The sequence below is a fragment of the Agelaius phoeniceus genome, chromosome 27 (genome assembly GCF_051311805.1).
Source record: "Agelaius phoeniceus isolate bAgePho1 chromosome 27, bAgePho1.hap1, whole genome shotgun sequence".
NCBI lineage: Eukaryota > Metazoa > Chordata > Aves > Passeriformes > Icteridae > Agelaius > Agelaius phoeniceus.
Window position 1 is genome coordinate 2,548,538 of NC_135291.1, and position 16,470 is coordinate 2,565,007.

The following is a 16,470-nucleotide window of genomic DNA, read 5'->3' on the forward strand; positions in this document are numbered from 1 at the left end:
ATTCAAATTGTCCAAATTTTTATTACTCTAATTGTATTACTATTATGATAATTATTTTATTACTATTAAACTTTTAAAATTTTAAAAACAAGTGATTGGCGTTTTTCACAATTTGGTAGCAGAGGATGGTTACCAACACCTCACTGCCGGTGCTTTAGGAGAGTCAGAGTGGGGAAGGTGCCCCCTGCCCTCTTCAGCAGCCTCGCTCTGTTTGCCCTGGGGTGACCGACAGACGCAGGTTATGGTGGACAAAAGGAGACAATAAAACAAAGACAAGGGAAAAAGGCTCCCTACAACCACGGCAATTGGCCCCCTAAGAGTAGTAATGTGCACGAAGAACATGGGAAGGAAAAGGGATTGGTAAGTATTTCTCAGGGGGGATGAATGTGAGTGAATGAGAGGCGGGCTGGTTGTGCCAGACCTGCCAAGTGAGTGCTGGAGTCTCCCATGCTGCGTTTCTGACTTTCCACGGTAAGTGGCTGTCGCAGACATCTTTCATAAAAAATCCTTTCTTAGGATTTTTCCTTGTGAGAAGCTGCAGTTTCAGTAACCAAAGTAAACAATGGTTATCTGCTGCTGTGGAATGCAACAGGTGGACCCGTGATTGGTCTCCTGTGGGTGTTTGGATTTCTTCACCACTCATGGCAGAGCTGGCTCTTGCTCTCTGTCTGAGACACAGATCTTTGTTATTCATTCTTTTCTATTCTTAGCTTAGCTAGCTTCTCAAGAAACCTTTTCCTTTCTATTGCTTTTTAGTATAGTCTAATGTAACATATATCATAAAATAATAAATCAAGCCTTCTGATCATGGAGTCAACATTCTCGTCTCTTCTTCATCCTGAAAACCCTTGTGACCACAGTCACAAGTGGCCAGTAAAGAGACAAAGTGAATGTTAAAAGGAGTGAGAGAATCCCCCGGGGTAACTGGGACTGGGTCTCAGAGAGGGGCTGGACCCCTCGGAGGAAGGGAGCAGAGGAGTTTCCTAGCCCAATCCACTAGGGAATGGGACAAAAGGGGCTCCTAAAAACCTGCTGGGTTGAGGGATAAGAGTGCCCAAGATCATCCAGAATTAAAACCTGCTGGGTTGAGGGATTAATATTCCAAGAGCATTCAGGGTAAAGCAAAATTCTGCCGGATTGAGAATATGCTCAAGAGCATTTGGGATTGGACAACACAGGTGGATTGAGAAATAAAAAAAGTGTTGGGGAAGATGAAACAGGAAAGCCTTATAAATATGATTGTCTGGCAAAAGATTTTGACAATATAGAAACTATAAGCAAGATTGAAATCAAAGCAAGCTTTGAGATACCTCAGTTACTGAACAACTGGAAAACGATGGTATGGCTGGCTGAAGGTAATCCCCTTTTGATGGAACAATTCCCACTGCTTGCAGACAGATCCAAGGGTCAGAGCAGATCCTGCCAGCTTGGCAGAAGGGGTCCAAAGAGGAGTTTTTACGGTTTAAAATGTAACACAGTGTGGTAATGTAATGATTCTTATAGGCTGTATGTAAATGCTATAGGACGTGCATCTTCTACTAGATTGGCTAGTGAGAAATAGAATATTCAACACAGAAGATTTATTGAATTGTAATGGGAACCTCACTCTCTTACACTTTTACCCTCTTACTCTCTTACCCTCTCATCCTCTCTACCCCTCTCTTCTCTCGGGCCTGCTCCAGCTGTGCCTGGCAGCTCCAAGCAGGGCCCTGCACCCGGGCCCTTTGCAATAAACCGCAAGTTCCAGGGCCTGGCTGCAGAGATCTCTCGTCTCCGTCCGTCCCGACCGTCCTACCCCCCAATGCTCCTACACCCAAGAGCATCTGGGGTTGGCCAACACAGCTGGGTTGAGGAAAATCCAATAGCACCAGGACTGACCAGAAACACCTAAACTTGTAATAGGTGATGTGAATGTAAAAGGTACCTTATTGTTGTTTTGTTTGTGTGTGAGAGAGAGTCACACACAAAATCAGCCTCAGCTTCCCGGGCAGGTGGGAAGGGGGGGCTGTGGAAAGAGGTGTGTGTGACCCACAAATAAGCCATTGTCCCTTGGGTGGGTGGGGGCTGCGACAGAGCATGTGTGTGACTGCAAACGGGCCATTGTCCCCCCGGGCCTGTGAGGGGGCCGTAGCTGAAGAGTGTGAGTGACACAAATCAGCCTCACAGGTGAACGGGCACCGGAGGCAGCAGAGTCAGGGCCCTCCCAGGAGGCCGGGAGATACTGAGACCCAGAGGCCAACGCCAAGGGGAGGGGGCCACAGGGAGCCGCGATTCTCTGTCAACAGGGATCCACTTTGTGTCCTGAGCGTGTGAAAGAATGTGTGGAAGTGAATGAGAAATAGAAGCGAGTGAATGTAGACAAATCAAAGTATATGTAATGTAGATTGTGCATTTTAAGCTTCACTATATCTCCTTGGAGAGAGGTGGATTGCACTGAAAGTAGTGTGAGAAAAAGGTTTTTTATTTTTAAGTGTGTAGTTGAAAGAAAAGTGGTATTTAGGTTGTTAGTGAAAGTGAAAAACAGAGGCAGATGATGAATAGATAAGATCTTGAAAAATGAGACAGAAAACCAGTAAGTTGGATTACAGGGAAAAAAAAAGAAAAAAAAAGAGGGAATACAAGCATACTAGCAGAGATACCCCAAAATAGCCCTTTGGGAGTTATGTTAGGTAACAGAGATACAACTCCTTGCAAAAGGAGAAAGTACAGGGTATGTAGTAGTTGATGGGAACAACATGCAAACTATGGAAAAAGGGAAATTAACCTTAAACTAGTAAGCTCAAACTCATGAATTATATACTTTAAAAAGAGCACTAGAATATTTAACACAAAATAAAGGAACCATATATACTGATTGAAGGTATGCCTTTAGAGTAGTACATACCTTTAAAAATTTGGAAAGGAAAAAGATTACTTAATTCAAGAGGAAAAGGTTTAGTACATGAGGAACTTATTTCAGAGGTTTTAGAGGCATTAAAATTACCTAAAAGAGATAGCTATAGTACATATTAAGGAACCCCAAAAGGGAAAGACCCCAGAAATAAGAGGAAATAATTTGGCAGATGACAAAGCCAAGGATACAGCAGAAAGTGGAGCTGAGTGAGTTATGTTAATATTAACTCCAAACGAGGAAAAACTGGAAATTCCAAAGTTTAGGGAAGCCGAGAAAAAAGAATGAAACAAGACAGGAAGTGAACAAGATAAATCAGGGAAATGGAAACTTCTTGATGGAAGACAATTACTTAATAAAATGTGCTTACTAGGAAAATATTAGAAGACATGCATCAGAAAACCCACTGGGGTACTCAAGCTTTGTGTGATCATTTTCTAAGGAACTATGGGTGCACTGGGATTTTTGGAGTAGCAAAGCAAGAAACTGAAAGATGCTTAATTTGCCAAAGGATAAATAAAAAGGTGATGAGAAAAACAACATTAGGAGGTTGTGAGTTAGCTCGTCGACCATTTCAAAGTATCTAAGCAGAAGTTTAGATTTGTTAGGCTCTGGATTTATTTGTAAAAAAACCCATTTAATCTAGAAGAAAGAGAATATGCCATAGGTTAGACAGGAGATTTTAGGAGAATAAAAATCTTTAAAGTATCGGAAAGCCCCTAGACAAAACAAGAAAAGAAAAAGAGGAAATGAAAGGGAGGGGAACAAGAGGAAAAGTCAGAAAGAGAGTGGGATCCTCTGCAGCTCTTGCCCCCTCCGTTCGCGGCCGAGGCGCCTGTCCCGGGTCCCGGCTCGCTGCCCGCCTCAGCTCCGCCTGCCCCGGTTTCCATCCCAGGTGCGGGCTCACTGCCCAGGGCAGCTCCACCTGCCCCGGCGCTGGCGGTGAATTTGTGTGCCCTGCTCCCACTGCCCGGCCCGCGGCCGCTCTGCCGGCCATGCTGGGGAAGATGGGGGTTGCTCTGTCCTGCCGCGTGGGCCGAGGTCACCGCGCCGACCGCACCGAGGGCGGGTCCCAGCCATCCCATCCCCGGCTGCCCTGCCCGTGCCAGCTGCGCTGGGCACCGCCGCTGCTGCTGCCGGGGTCTCCCACCTGCCTTTTCTCTGCCGGGAGCTGCCGGATCAGCCGCCATAAGCCATGTGGGGGCTGTCCACGCTCCGGCTCGGTCTCCACGGGAAGATCCCCCTCTGGCGATTCCGGCAGCAGACCCTGCCCACACTCCCACCGAGCCTCGGCGGGATATCCTCCGTGCTCCAGCGTGGCTGCTCTGGGGGCTGCAGGGGGATCTCTGCATCCCCATGGATCTGCAGGGGGATCTCTGCATCCCCATGGATCTCTGCATCTGGCACCGCCGTTTTTGGAGGCACCAGGAATAGGCTGAGCTCTGCCTGAAGCTCTTCTCACATTCCCCACACCCTTCCCGGCACAGGGAGGCTTTTACCTCCTCACAGCTCCCCAGGCTGGGTTGGCAGCCCCTCCTCATGTGGGATCTCTGGGGCTTTTCCTCCCCATTGGATTCCTGCGCCGTGGAGCTGTTCCAAATGGCCTCTTCCACGAAGTTCTGTGGCAGGGATTTGTTCTCCCTGTTCTCTGTCTGCAGCTCAGTGCATGAGGGAGGAAGGACAAAGAGAGGAAGAGACAGGGAGAAGGGAAAAGGAAAAGGCAGGAGGAGAGGAAGGAACAAGAAGGAACAAGGGAGGAAGGAGATGGGAAAGGAACATAGATGGATGTAGGACAGAATGAGGAGAAGAAGGAGGGTGGACAAGGAGAAGATGGGATTTGCCTCCATGCCAGAGGGAAGGGGAAGGAGATCCCCCCAGTCCATCCCTGGCAGGATGGCGTTGGCAGTGAGGCTGTCCTGCAGCAATGCTGGGCTGGGAGATGGAGCAGCAGGGAGGGGAAAGGGGCAGTGATTCCTCCTGCCCTGCCTGGCTGTCCCAGTCTGGAGCGTCCTGGCGCTGCCGAGGCCCTTGGAGCGTCCGGCACTCAGGAGCCCGGAGCTCACGGCTGCTTTATAAAGCTGACAAAGTCGGCAGGATGGGTCTGGGTATGATCTCAGCAAACTGGGTTTATTGGTACAGGAGCAGGGGACAGAGCTGAACAGGGTCCAGGCACAAAGACAGGGTGCAAGCTGAGGGCACAGGGGGTTTTTATATGGGGTAGTGAGGGTGGAGCTGAGGGTCAGGGTCCAATGGATATGGGGGAAAATGTGCAAAGGAGGGGTTAAGGGTCGGGACAGCTAATAGGGAAACAGGGGCAGAGGAATGCAGTAAACTGGGGCCAATGGAGGGACAGAGAGCTAGGGACTAATCAAAGATGGGTAATAGGGGTGAACTAGGGTAATTAGGCCAACAGGCCAATGGGGTAACATAACTTTCCAAAAATCAGCATGTGCCGGCAAAGATCTATAGGAGAAGCAAGCTTGTCACCATAACCTTGAAATCTATTCTTCTTATTAGGGACCAGTCCTCCACGGGTGGGAGATTGAGACTCCCATGGGCCTCCACACCAGTGCATCTTCCTTTTCCTCGCAGCCTCCTTCTCCTCCGTCCAGACAAAGTTTAGGGTTGACAAATCCTGGCTTTGGGGGAAGAACAAGGGGTGAGCACCTTGGGTTTTGTGAGAAATGAGCCTCACTCTTTAGAATTTTTGAAAGTTTAATAAGGAATAATAAGGGACAAATCAGTAACAGCGCTGGGTGTTGGCAATGGCCAGAGGCACACCGGTTAACCACAGCAACTCTTCTTGTCTAGTTTCTCCATTGTATTGTTCAAATACATATTCATAATGATTATACATATTCAAACATTTCCTGGAACTCATTTACATGTTCCAGGAATTCTTTAGGTTGGTTTGACCCCCAACTCGCCTTTTTAGAGCACGTGCAGGAATCGTGGATTGCTGTTTTGAGGATTGTGCGTCACTGCCTCACAAGGGCCCCTGTTCTGTGGTTTCAGCAGGTGACAGTTATTGACAGTGGAAGGGTCAGTGGCAGGGGCCTCATCACATCCCTTCCTTAGATGTTATCTGACCATGCAGACGCTTTTAGCTATTTCCACAAGTACTTTAAATGAACATTAGCTATTTCACAAATATCTCTGAGTTGTTATTGTCAGTTAGTTACAAAAATAAAAGCATTAGTTATTATTTCACAACTACGGCTACTTCTGTAAAAGTTAACATTCTAATGCACAACACATGGCATCCACTTTAATATTTTGCAAAAGCCAAAACTATAATGTATGTTTTTCACACTGTCCACTAACTAAAATATCATCCATAAATGATGTTCTGAGGATATGAGCTACACAGGGGCCAGGGCATTGGCCACAAAGAGCTGACAAATTATACTATAGCAAAAGCAGTGAAAAGTGATTACAAACTGTACTATATCAAACTCATTGTGATTAAGAATGTTTTGCAGAAGTCAATACATAATAGCAAAAGCCAGCACTACCTAGTTATTTATAACAAACCCAGGGCAGGTTTTTCCCTTGCATGGAGCACCTGGGCCTTCCCCGGGCCCCTTCTGCCCTCCTGCAGAGCCGGTGGCATTTTCCAGCACACACAGTTTGTAACCAAGAGCCGGGTGCAGCCGAGAAGGCTCCAAGCGCCTCCTTCCAGGCTGACTCTGCAGGTGCCGAGGCTGCTCTGGGCTCTGCCAGGGCTCTGCTGGGGCTCAGCTCTGGGCCAGGCTGGGCCCGCCCTCCCCTCACATTGCTCCGTGCAGCTGAGTCACAGCGGGAGAAGGAAGGGACACGTCAGGGGAGTTGAGGTTTAAGAGAGTTTTTATTCATAAAACTTTCATAACAAACAGGCTGCTCTAACTACCATAACTAACTAGCAATGCTAACTACCCTAACTAACTACCAGTGCTAACTACCATGACTAACTAATTGTCCTAACTACTGTAAGAAGAAGCTGTCCTCAAGTGCTTCATCTGCTCTGCTGCTCCCTCAGGTTCTTTGCTGCAGTGATCAGAGGGGTCAGGCTGGAGAGAGGCTTGGCTGATGATAAAAATGGGTGCTGCCCAAAGGATAAAAAGGAAAGAAATGAACTGTTACTTTCCAGAGTCAAGTTCCTCACAGGCTCTGTTGCAACAGGACAAAGGGAAATGGTTTGAAAATCGAGGGAAGCAGGCTCAGATTAGATCTAAGGAAGAATTTTTTAACCGGGAGAGTGGGGAAACACTGACAGGAGGTGCCCAGAGATGTGGGAGGTGCCTCCTGCCTGGAAACATCCAAGCTCAGGTGAGGCAGGGCTCTGAGGCCCCTGAGCTGCTTGAAGATGTCCCTGCTCGCTGTGGGGCACCAGGTCCAGATGAGCTCGAAAGGAGCCTGCCAGGCCACAGCAGGCGAGGATTCTGCTCGCTCTGCGCGTGGAACGCAGCGAGACTGGAGACTATCGGAGGGGGCCCCACAAGAAAACCCCTCCCTGGCGCTGCTGCTTCCCCTGCAGCCCTTGGCTCTCACCTGCAGCAGCTCCTGGGCAGCCCAGCGCCGCTCCTCGTCCGGCTCCAGGCTGCACTCGAGGAAGTCCCGCAGCAGAGCCGACAGGCGCCGGGGCTCCTGCAGCTGCGGGGTCCCGTTCTGCCGGATCAGAGCGCGAGCCTGCAGGGAAAGCAAACTCAGCGCTCTGCCAGCTTCCTTCACACCCACACGGGCTCACATCCACCCCGGGGCCTCAGCCCCAGCTCCAGGGCCACTTTCCTCCCTGCCAGAGATGCTGCTCAGAGCTCATTTTGCTATGCCAAGCAAAAAACCCAAACCCTGGGGCTGCCACAGCCACTGCAACATCCAAATGATCTCGCCTTGAGAGCCAGTTTCATTGGCCGGCTTTGTTAGTAGGAACCTCCATCAGAAATAGCCCATTTTGCTTCTCCAAATATGGACACCAGCTTTACAGGCCATTTTCCAGAGTCACTGTGGTCTGCCTGTGTTATTTCAGAGGATTCTTCCATCAAGTGCATCTCTGCAGTGCCACTGACACTCAAGTAAATGCATTCCTGATGCCCCATCCCAGAAACTGCCAGGCAAGAAACAGGAGGTTTGTGATGCTGAAAGCTCAGGCTTGGTGACACAGAAAAAGTAGCTTGGACTAGGAAAGAAATATGTTAGACTATGGGGATGCTAAACCATCATCTTCATGTTTTCAACAAGTTTCCCAGTGAGAAGAATCAGGGGAGATCATCTTGCAAAACCTCTTTTAGAAACTCCTGCAGAAATCTTGTTGGGTTTGGGGCTGGGATTTGGGGATGGTGTGGGGTTTTCTTGCAAGATAACATTAGAGCTGATGCACTTGCTTCATATTTCCAGGTCATCCTCTCAGCTAGAAGAGCTGCAACAACGAAAAGCCCAAAGCAAATTGTTGCTGGAGGCTGCAGAACATTCGTCTGTGTGGAGGCACAAGTCCTCTGGGAATTCCCTTCCCATGTGCAGAAACCTCCAGCTGCTGCTCCCAGTGCAGGGTCCCCCTGTGCTCGCAGCCTCTGCAGCCACTGGAGAATTTGCCTCTTACCATGGCCGCCGTTTCCCTGAAGTAAGGAGGTTCTCCTTCCACCATCTCGATGGTCACAATGCCGAAGGACCAGATGTCCACCTTGGGGCCATAAGGAGATCTGGTCACAACTTCTGGGGCCATCCAGTGAGCAGTGCCCACCATGGAGCTGCGCTGGTCCTGCTCAGGGCTGAGCTGAGCGCAGAGGCCAAAATCAGCTGAGGACAGAAAGAAACCCTGTCAAAGGCAGCTGCAATGAGGAAATCAAGCACAAAGATTCCCCAGGCTCAGTCTGAGAGTGTAGTAGTGAAGTCAGCTGGAAAAGCCCTCAGGGCTGTAGCCAAGGAAAGATGGAACTGGGCCCTTCAAGAAACCCTCAGCTTTCCTGCAGTGGCTTTTACTGATTCCCTCGGAGCTTTAGATTCCCACTGCTGCCCCTCTGGAAGGGCCATGGCCAGAGCAAAGGCACTGCTGGCCCCCTGCTCCTCTCCTGAGCTCTCTGCAGGGGCAGCCGCTCTCAGCTGGCAGCAGGGGCCGGGCAGTGCCCCCAGCAGCCCTTGTGGGGCTCTGGCCCTCCCAGGGAAGCAGCCCCAGCCCCGCAGCCCGGGAGCGCCGTGCCTGGCCAGGAACACCCACCCAGCCTGACAGAGCCGTCCATGCCCAGGAGGATGTTGGAGCTCTTCAGATCCCTGTGGATCACCCGGTTGGAATGGAGGAAATCCAGGCCCTGCAGACACTGAGAGAGAACAAGAAACACGAGGGCAAAAACCAATGGCAGGAATATATCACACCAGAAAGGACAGCTCAGAATTCTGCCAGCAGCAGCTTTGCTGTGACAGGCCAGGAGTGCAGTGCACACAAGCTCCAGGCAAACGGTTCAAGGCAAAGCTGAGAACAGCAAATCAAATCCAAAGCAGACAGAGAGTACCACAACAGCAGGAGAGAGAACAAGAACAGAGTAGAAGTGCAGTGATGCTGGCAGGCCGTTCACTGCAGAGGCTCTTTCTTCTCCAGCTCATAAAAACAACTCAGAAACAAAGCCCTGAGCATGGAGCCACTCCTGTTCTCACACCCTGTTTGGAAGGACCATCGTGTCCCAGCCATGGGAGTGACAAGCAGGATCCCTCACCTCCCGACTGACAGCTGCCATCTCTCCTTCAGCCATGCGTGTCTGTCTGACAACGTCCCGCAAAGTTCCTCCATCCATGTATTCCATCACCAGCCAGAGATCTCCATCCACAAGGAAGCTGGAAGAGGAAAGCAATGGCATGGAGATGAAAGTGCAGAGCTCAATTCCCCCATGGAAAAGCCTGGAGGGGAGTTTTGTTTCCAGGTCACTTGTCAGTGAGGACAGAATCAGATGGAGAGACATTCCTGCCAGGCTGCACAGCCCTTGGAATCTGCACAGTCTAAAGGGGAAGGAGACACCTGCGAGAAAGGAGAGGCCTTTGATGGCAAGCAGGTGAAAAATGCAGTTTAGCAACAGCCCAGATCAATGTGGAACCACAACCCTTGGCCCCAGCTGGTTCAGCTTCTGAACTCATCAGTTCCACCATTCCCTCCAGAACAAGGCAACACAACTGCCAGGGTTATCCAGGGGAGGAGGCCGTGCAGCACTTGGGACAAAAGCAGTCAGAAAACCTTTCAGAAAGTCCCTTCAGAAACAGGCAAGGCCAGTGAAAAATGGGCAAATGAGGCATTTCTGGAAACAAGAACTTGGTCTTACTGGCATCTTTAGCAATGGAAAAGGGCTGGGAAGAAGAAGCCAAGGGAAATAATTTCTGCTGTGGTTTATCAGCACTTGCTGGGAGACACAGCAAACGGGATCAACTTGAAGGAAAAACCAAAGCAAAGCAACAAAAGCACGTGGAGGGAGTGAACTGCCAGGCTGTTATTTTGGGAAGATGTGGCTGGGTCAGGCATTTTCAAAACAGGCTACAGACTCCTGATGCCAGGAAAGGTTAACGCAGGGCCCGGGCTCGGGATCAGAGCTGAAGCACTCACCTGTCCAAAGAGTTGACAATGTTGGGGTTCTTCTTGTCCTTCAGGAGCAGGATCTCATTCACAGCTCGTTCCCTGTTCTGCCCTCTGAGACTCATTTTCTTGATGGCCACCTGAAGGGACATTGCAGCTTTGAACTGGAGGAGTCTGTGGCAGGAGGCCACAGCAAACACGGAGCGAGTCTTTGTGGAGCGACGGAGCCGGGCTGTGCCAAACTGCCTTGGGATGGGACACCAGAGCTCAGCAAGGGCCATTCCCACAGCCCATTGCTCTGCCAGCTGGGGGCTGCTTACAGGACACATGGCCAGAGACATTTGGCCTTGCAAGCTCTGCAGAAATGGTCCCTCAGCTGTCAGCCTCAAAGCTCTAACAACATTCTCTGCACCTACAGTCTTCTCAAATGGCCTCAACACTCCTACTATTATTATTCAAACCCATTTTGCAAGCAGGAGGTAATTCTGGTTCTGTGAAAACAGAGCAAAACAGCCAGGAACCCCTTAGCAATTCTATGGGATTTGGTCATGATTTCAGATCCAGCTGCTCTGTTTGGGATTGCACAACAAAGCAGACACGCACACCCATTGCTCAGGTGATCCCTGTCACAGGCTGTCACTGACACCAGACCAAACACAACTTCAGGGTTTAGGAGAGAGCTTTGCTCTGGATATCCATCTCCTCATTTCTCTCCCTCTCTCTCTGTGAACAGCTGAAGTAGGACTAAAACCCCAAACTGAGCCCAAGCAGGATCTCTCCATAATTAGGCCTTGAGGTATCCTTTGAAGATGAAAGGCAGGATGGAAATAATAATAATGTTATACTTTAGCTAAGAATAGCTAAATAATGTTCCTGTCTGAGGTTGGGATGAAGATAAATTGGGCCTCAGTCTCCAGCAGCTGATGCATTCACACTTTTAGATATGAAGGCCAAGCCAGCGTGTCCTGCTCTGACAGACACCGCTGCCCTCCTTGCATTCCTTTGGCGCTTCAGAAGGACCAAGTCTGTCCCAGCTGTGCTCTGCAGGCTGACACTGCTCTGCCTTCAGAGGAGCAGCCTGGGCAGGAAAGCTCTTTGGGCTGGCCCCCAAAGCTGCAGCCACAGCTCCCAGCAGAGGGGAAAGCCCTGGAGAGCTGCCAGGCGTGCTGGGCGTGTTGGCACTGACCTCTCCTCCAGTGGCCCTGTTGAGTCCTTTATAAACGGTTCCAAAAGCCCTGGAGACAAAACAGCAGAGAAGAAAGAAGCAGCGCTTTAGGCCCTGGCAGGGAAAGCCAGCCCAGACAGGAGATCTCTGCTGCCTGCAGCGTTCACAAACACCTGGGTGCATCGACCCTTCCAACAACAGCACAGCAGCCACCAGCCCTCTGCCATGCAAGGTGTGCAGGAGAAAACTGAGACCCAACATGAAGGAATTGGGCTGGAGCGAATCCCAATGTCCACCCTGAATTGCTTTAGTTCAAAACCTGAGGTGAGAGATGGCTGTCTAAAGAACTGGAAAAGAATGCATTTCATCCTTTTCCATTTCCTGCCTAAGATCTGCAGGTTCTACAAGGGCCCTGCCATCAGGCAGGTGATGCTTTTTCCCCCAGAGTGCATCAGCTCTGTGTCTGTTACTGAATGGATGGGGTCTGCTACCTGTGCTAGAATAGAGCACTTATTAGTTCATCTCTGGTTTCTGTTTCTAAACCATTAGGTTGATAACCCTGACCAGTGGATCTTTTTTGAAGGAAAATATTTGAAAGAAATCTTCTTGAGAACTGTTTTCTGACAGTCACCAGATGGTGAGTTGCTCTTTTAGGCAATCCAGTTCCAGGGACAGAAGATCTTCCAGGTCCTGCTCCTTGCTGCAGGCAGGACACTGCCAGCCTCAGGGGCCTTTGACGGCGCCTTCTGACCACAGTTATCAATTCTGATCAGGACTGAGAGACAGCAGGATGGTAGCCCAGTGCCTGAAGGTGCTTGGAGCTCTCCTGACTTCTCACTTGATCCTGCACCAGCACAACACCCGGCCCTGCTTGTGCAGCAGTAGCTGCCGTGCACTTACCCATGGCCAATCTGCTCCACTTCCAGGTATTTCTCGGCAGGCTCCGCCTCGCTCACGGTGTTCCCTGAAAGAAACCACGTGGAAGACGCTCCCTCCCAGAGTGAGACCCCGCCTTGCAGCAGAGCCACAACCAGCCCCACTCCCTGGGGCCGTGAGCCCCTTGGTGTCAGCCGGGGAAGGACAATAAATGGCTCGGTGACATTCAGCTGCAGAGCAACACTGGGTGCAGCTGATGCCGAGACACACACACAACACCTGCTCGGGCACCCAGGAACAGAGCAGACGTACTCAGCTGCATCAGGCACCACTCCCCTCTCCCCTCTGGCTGCCCGGCTGTGCTGCTGTCAGAATGTTCAGCCCAGGATCCCACAGCGGAGAGAGGTTCATTGTCCTCGTCCCAAGCAGAGGGAGCTTCTCCATCCTCTTCCCAAAATGCTGCAGCTTCTCCATCCTCTTCCCAAAATGCTGCAGCTTCTCCATCCTCTTCCCAAAATGCTGGAGGTTCGCCATCCTCTTTCCAAGCCAGGGGATGTTCGCTGTCCACTTCCCATGCTGGGAGATGTTCACTCTCCTCTTCCCAAGCCACAGGATGTCCTCCATCCTCATCCCACACTGGGAGATGTCCATTGTCCTCATCCCACTCTGTGGGAGCTTGGCCACTCTGGTCCCACACCAGGGGACATCCACCGTCCTCGTCCCAGGCCGGGAGATGTCCCCTGTCCTTGTCCCACCCCGCGGGAGCCTCGCCGTTGCATTCCCACCCCGTGGGATGTTCGCCCTCGTCTCCCAGAGCAGCGGGAAGTTCACTGTCATCTCCCGGCACTGAGGGAAGTTCACCATCGTCCCCCAGAGCAGCGGGAAGCTCACTGCTCTCTTCCTCCTCTTGGGCCTCCTCTTTGGAAGCAGAGGGAGCCCCAGGAGGTGCTGGTGCTGCTTCTGTGCCCTGTGGACAGACAGTAGTGTGAGGGACAGGAAGTTCTATCTCAGTTATCACCTTATTTATCCTCAGCTACACATCCAGCTGCACTACGCAGAAATGGGGTTTGGAGCTGTTCCAACTAACAATGGGCTACAGTCAACATTGCCACTTATTGTTGGGAATTCGATATTCCACCACGGCTAAAGCCAGCAAGCAATCCTCTGCCTGTAAAACCAGACCTGCAGCTCTTCAAAAACTCTTCAGCAGAAAAGGAGAAAACTGATGGGAATTCCTTTGCTGCTGCTGCTGCTGCTGCTGCAAAGACACTGACAGGAACTTTCCTTCAGCCTCCCAGGCTGGCCCTCGACTGCCACATGCCAAGCTCACAACTTGCTGCACAATTCCAAACACCAAAGGTTCCTTTCCCACTCACCGAAGGAGGAGCTGCTCGGAATCCAGACATGAGGTGCCCTGCAGTGGGAGAGGGAACATGAACCAGATGCTGTTAGGAGAAAAACTGCCAGTGCTGGGAAATGCCACGGAGCAAGGCAACCCCAAGAGAGCATTTTGCTTTCATTGCATCCCTCCAGGAGCCACAGTCCCTTCCCACAGCAAGCAAGAGAACAGCACAAAATACTGGGCTGGGTCAGTTCTTGGCTGGAGCAGCAAACGGAGGCAGTTCCAGGCTCAGATGGAACTGGCACAGACTCCCTGCTTGAGGGAACAGAACCCCCCAGGGCTCATTGCAGATGCTGTGCACGCCCCGCTGGCTGCAGACACCCCCTTTTTCAGCTGCAGCTGCTGGCAGGAGCTCTCCCAAAGCAATGGTGTCTTCATGGCCATTTGGTTCCAAAATCAACTCAGCTCCAGAGGAAGAACAGAAAGCACACAGCAAGCCCAAAGGCACAGATGCTGCACCGAGGGAAAACCTCAACTTACGTGCCAAGTGGGTTAAAAAATACCCCGAATAAGCCACAGAGTACAGAGTGCAAACTGCAGCAGCCACGTGCTGGATCATTTTGGCTGCGCTGCACACGCCTGCAGCCTGTAGCCCTGCAAGCACAGAAGGACAGGGCTGGGCTGGCTGCTGAGAATGCCTCGGGCAGGAAGATCCTCCGGCAGCGAGCCCAGAGCCACTCTGGGCACTGAGGCCTCCGTGTCCCACAGCAACGGGAACACCACGGGGACGTGGCGCTGTTCCTGTGACATCCCAGCAGCAGCTCACGCAGAAGCCGCCTGGAAGGTTCTCCTGTGTCACAAAGGAGCACAAAGAACCCTCCCAGGGCACAGCCTATGGCCCAAAGGATGCAAGAGGAACTCAAAATGCAGCAAACAAGGACACCCCATAGCCCAGCCTGAACACTGAGGAGAACAAGGACAGGACCAAAGCAAAGGAAACGTGACCTTTAGTCACTGATAGTTCTGACTAAAAGCAGCAAGCCTTACTCTATCTGGGATCTTTGTTCTAGTTCTAAAAACAAGCAAGGTCCTCCAGTCTAAATACACAGAAGGCAGGAACTGGGGAGGAGGTGGGATTAGGAAGGAGGAGGAGGAGGAGGGAGAGAGGAAAAGGAGGAGCAGGAAGAGGAGGAGCAGGAGCAGGAACAGGAGGAACAGGAGGTTCCAGTGCCCCCTGTGGCCGCAGCCACGGGACCATCGCCCCCAGCTCGTCCTGCAGGTGAGCGGGGAGGGGGAGGTCGTCCCAAATCTGTCGGGGAGTCCCTGAGAGGGTTTTTTATTGGGGTGTGTTTGGAGCTCGCAGATTGTGGAATTGACCCCAAATATCATCTGGTGTCTCTGGGAGGTTTTTTTTTCTCTGTGTGTGTAGGTTTGGATCTTGCAGGAGCCCAAAGCTGAGCCCCTTGGGGGGGATCTTTGGGGGCCCACGTGGCCATTGCCCAGTATGGGCAGGGGAGGACATTGGTCCTGGGGACCCCCGGGAGAGCAGAGGAGGGGAACCCCTGGGACCCCCAGAGTGGGGAGAGCAGAGAGGGGCAATCCTAGAGCTGGGGGACCCCGGCAGACTGGAAAGGGGGGGAGCCTGGAGAGGAGAGGAGAGACCCCTGGGACCCCTGGGATCTCAGAGCAGAGCATCAGGGGAGAAGGGCCCCCATGGACCCCCAAAAGGCCCTGGATCATCCCTGAGCAGGACGGTGGAGAATGGAGAAGCCCTGGAACCATTGGACCCCCATGATCCTAAGGAAAGGAAACCTCTAGAACCCCAAGAGTGGAGAGATCAGCAATAGGGAACTGCTGGGAGAGTTTTTTGGGGCTGAATCTTGACATTGTGGGGATTTTCATGGACACAAGACTCCTGCTGACTTCTACAGATGGACCTGGCCAGGAGGAGCCTCTACTCCAAGGCGTTCCCACCTTGGTTTCCCCAAACCAGGGTCTGTCATTCCCAAGCTGTGGCCAGATGGAGGAAGAGGAAAAGGCCCAGACATTCTGCACAAGGAGGGGCTGCAAACCCAGCCCAGGGAGCTGCAGGGAGGAAAGAGCCCCCCTGAGCCAGGAAGGCAGCCTGAGATCCAGCCAGAGCTCAGAGCTGGTGGAGAAGCCTCATGGCAGGGAGAAGCCCCACAAATGCTTGGAATGTGGGAAGGGTTTCAGCTACAGCTCCACCCTGATGGAACACCTGAACATCCACCCTGGGGAGAGGCCCTGGGAGTGTGGGGAATGTGGGAAGAGCTTCAGTGGGACCTCCGACCTGAGCAAGCACCACAAGATCCACACTGGGGAATGGCCCTAGGAGTGCTTGGAATGTCAGAAGAGCTTCAAATGGGATTCAGAGATCGTCACTCACCAGCACTTGCACACCAGGGAGAGGCCCTGTGAGTGTCCCGAGTGTGGGAAGAGCTTCGTGTGCTGCTCCAGCTCCATTCCCCATGGGAGGATCTGTGCTGGATGATCCCCAGTGACCCCCGTTGGGCAGAGCCCTGGTGACCCCTGTTCTGGGTGATCCCCGTTGGGTAGGGGGAAGGTGCTGGAGAGATTTCTTTCCCTTCTCCTTGTGCTGCTGTGATTTGGTTGGTAATAAATTCCCTCCCTGTGCCCAGGCCGGGTCT

At 51.7% G+C, this 16,470-nt stretch overlaps 1 protein-coding gene and 1 pseudogene across 1 annotated transcript; both read right to left on the reverse strand.

The window, feature by feature from the left end:
• The window catches only part of LOC143695872 (uncharacterized), a 198,268-nt pseudogene that overhangs the window by 137,925 nt on the left and 43,873 nt on the right, over positions 1–16,470 (reverse strand).
• On the reverse strand, positions 6,885–13,323 carry LOC143695821 (serine/threonine-protein kinase PAK 3-like). Its single transcript, XM_077191038.1, has 9 exons — positions 13,245–13,323; positions 12,484–12,547; positions 11,605–11,653; positions 10,449–10,558; positions 9,574–9,691; positions 9,081–9,180; positions 8,466–8,662; positions 7,421–7,558; positions 6,885–6,974 (listed from the first exon to the last, which is right to left on the reverse strand). Exons 1-9 carry the CDS (start codon positions 13,321–13,323, stop codon positions 6,885–6,887), a joined length of 945 nt encoding a protein of 314 aa, XP_077047153.1.

Bases quoted from the DNA above. Each gene is read 5' to 3' on its own strand.
- LOC143695821 (XM_077191038.1), bottom strand. From the start codon at position 13,323: ATGGTGAACTTCCCTCAGTGCCGGGAGATGACAGTGAACTTCCCGCTG. The intron at 11,654-12,483 runs GTAAGTGCACGG...TTTTGTCTCCAG, and splicing joins GTGGAGCAGATTGGCCATGG to GGCTTTTGGAACCGTTTATA. The intron at 9,692-10,448 runs GTGAGTGCTTCA...TTCCTCTTCCAG, and splicing joins ATTGTCAACTCTTTGGACAG to CTTCCTTGTGGATGGAGATC.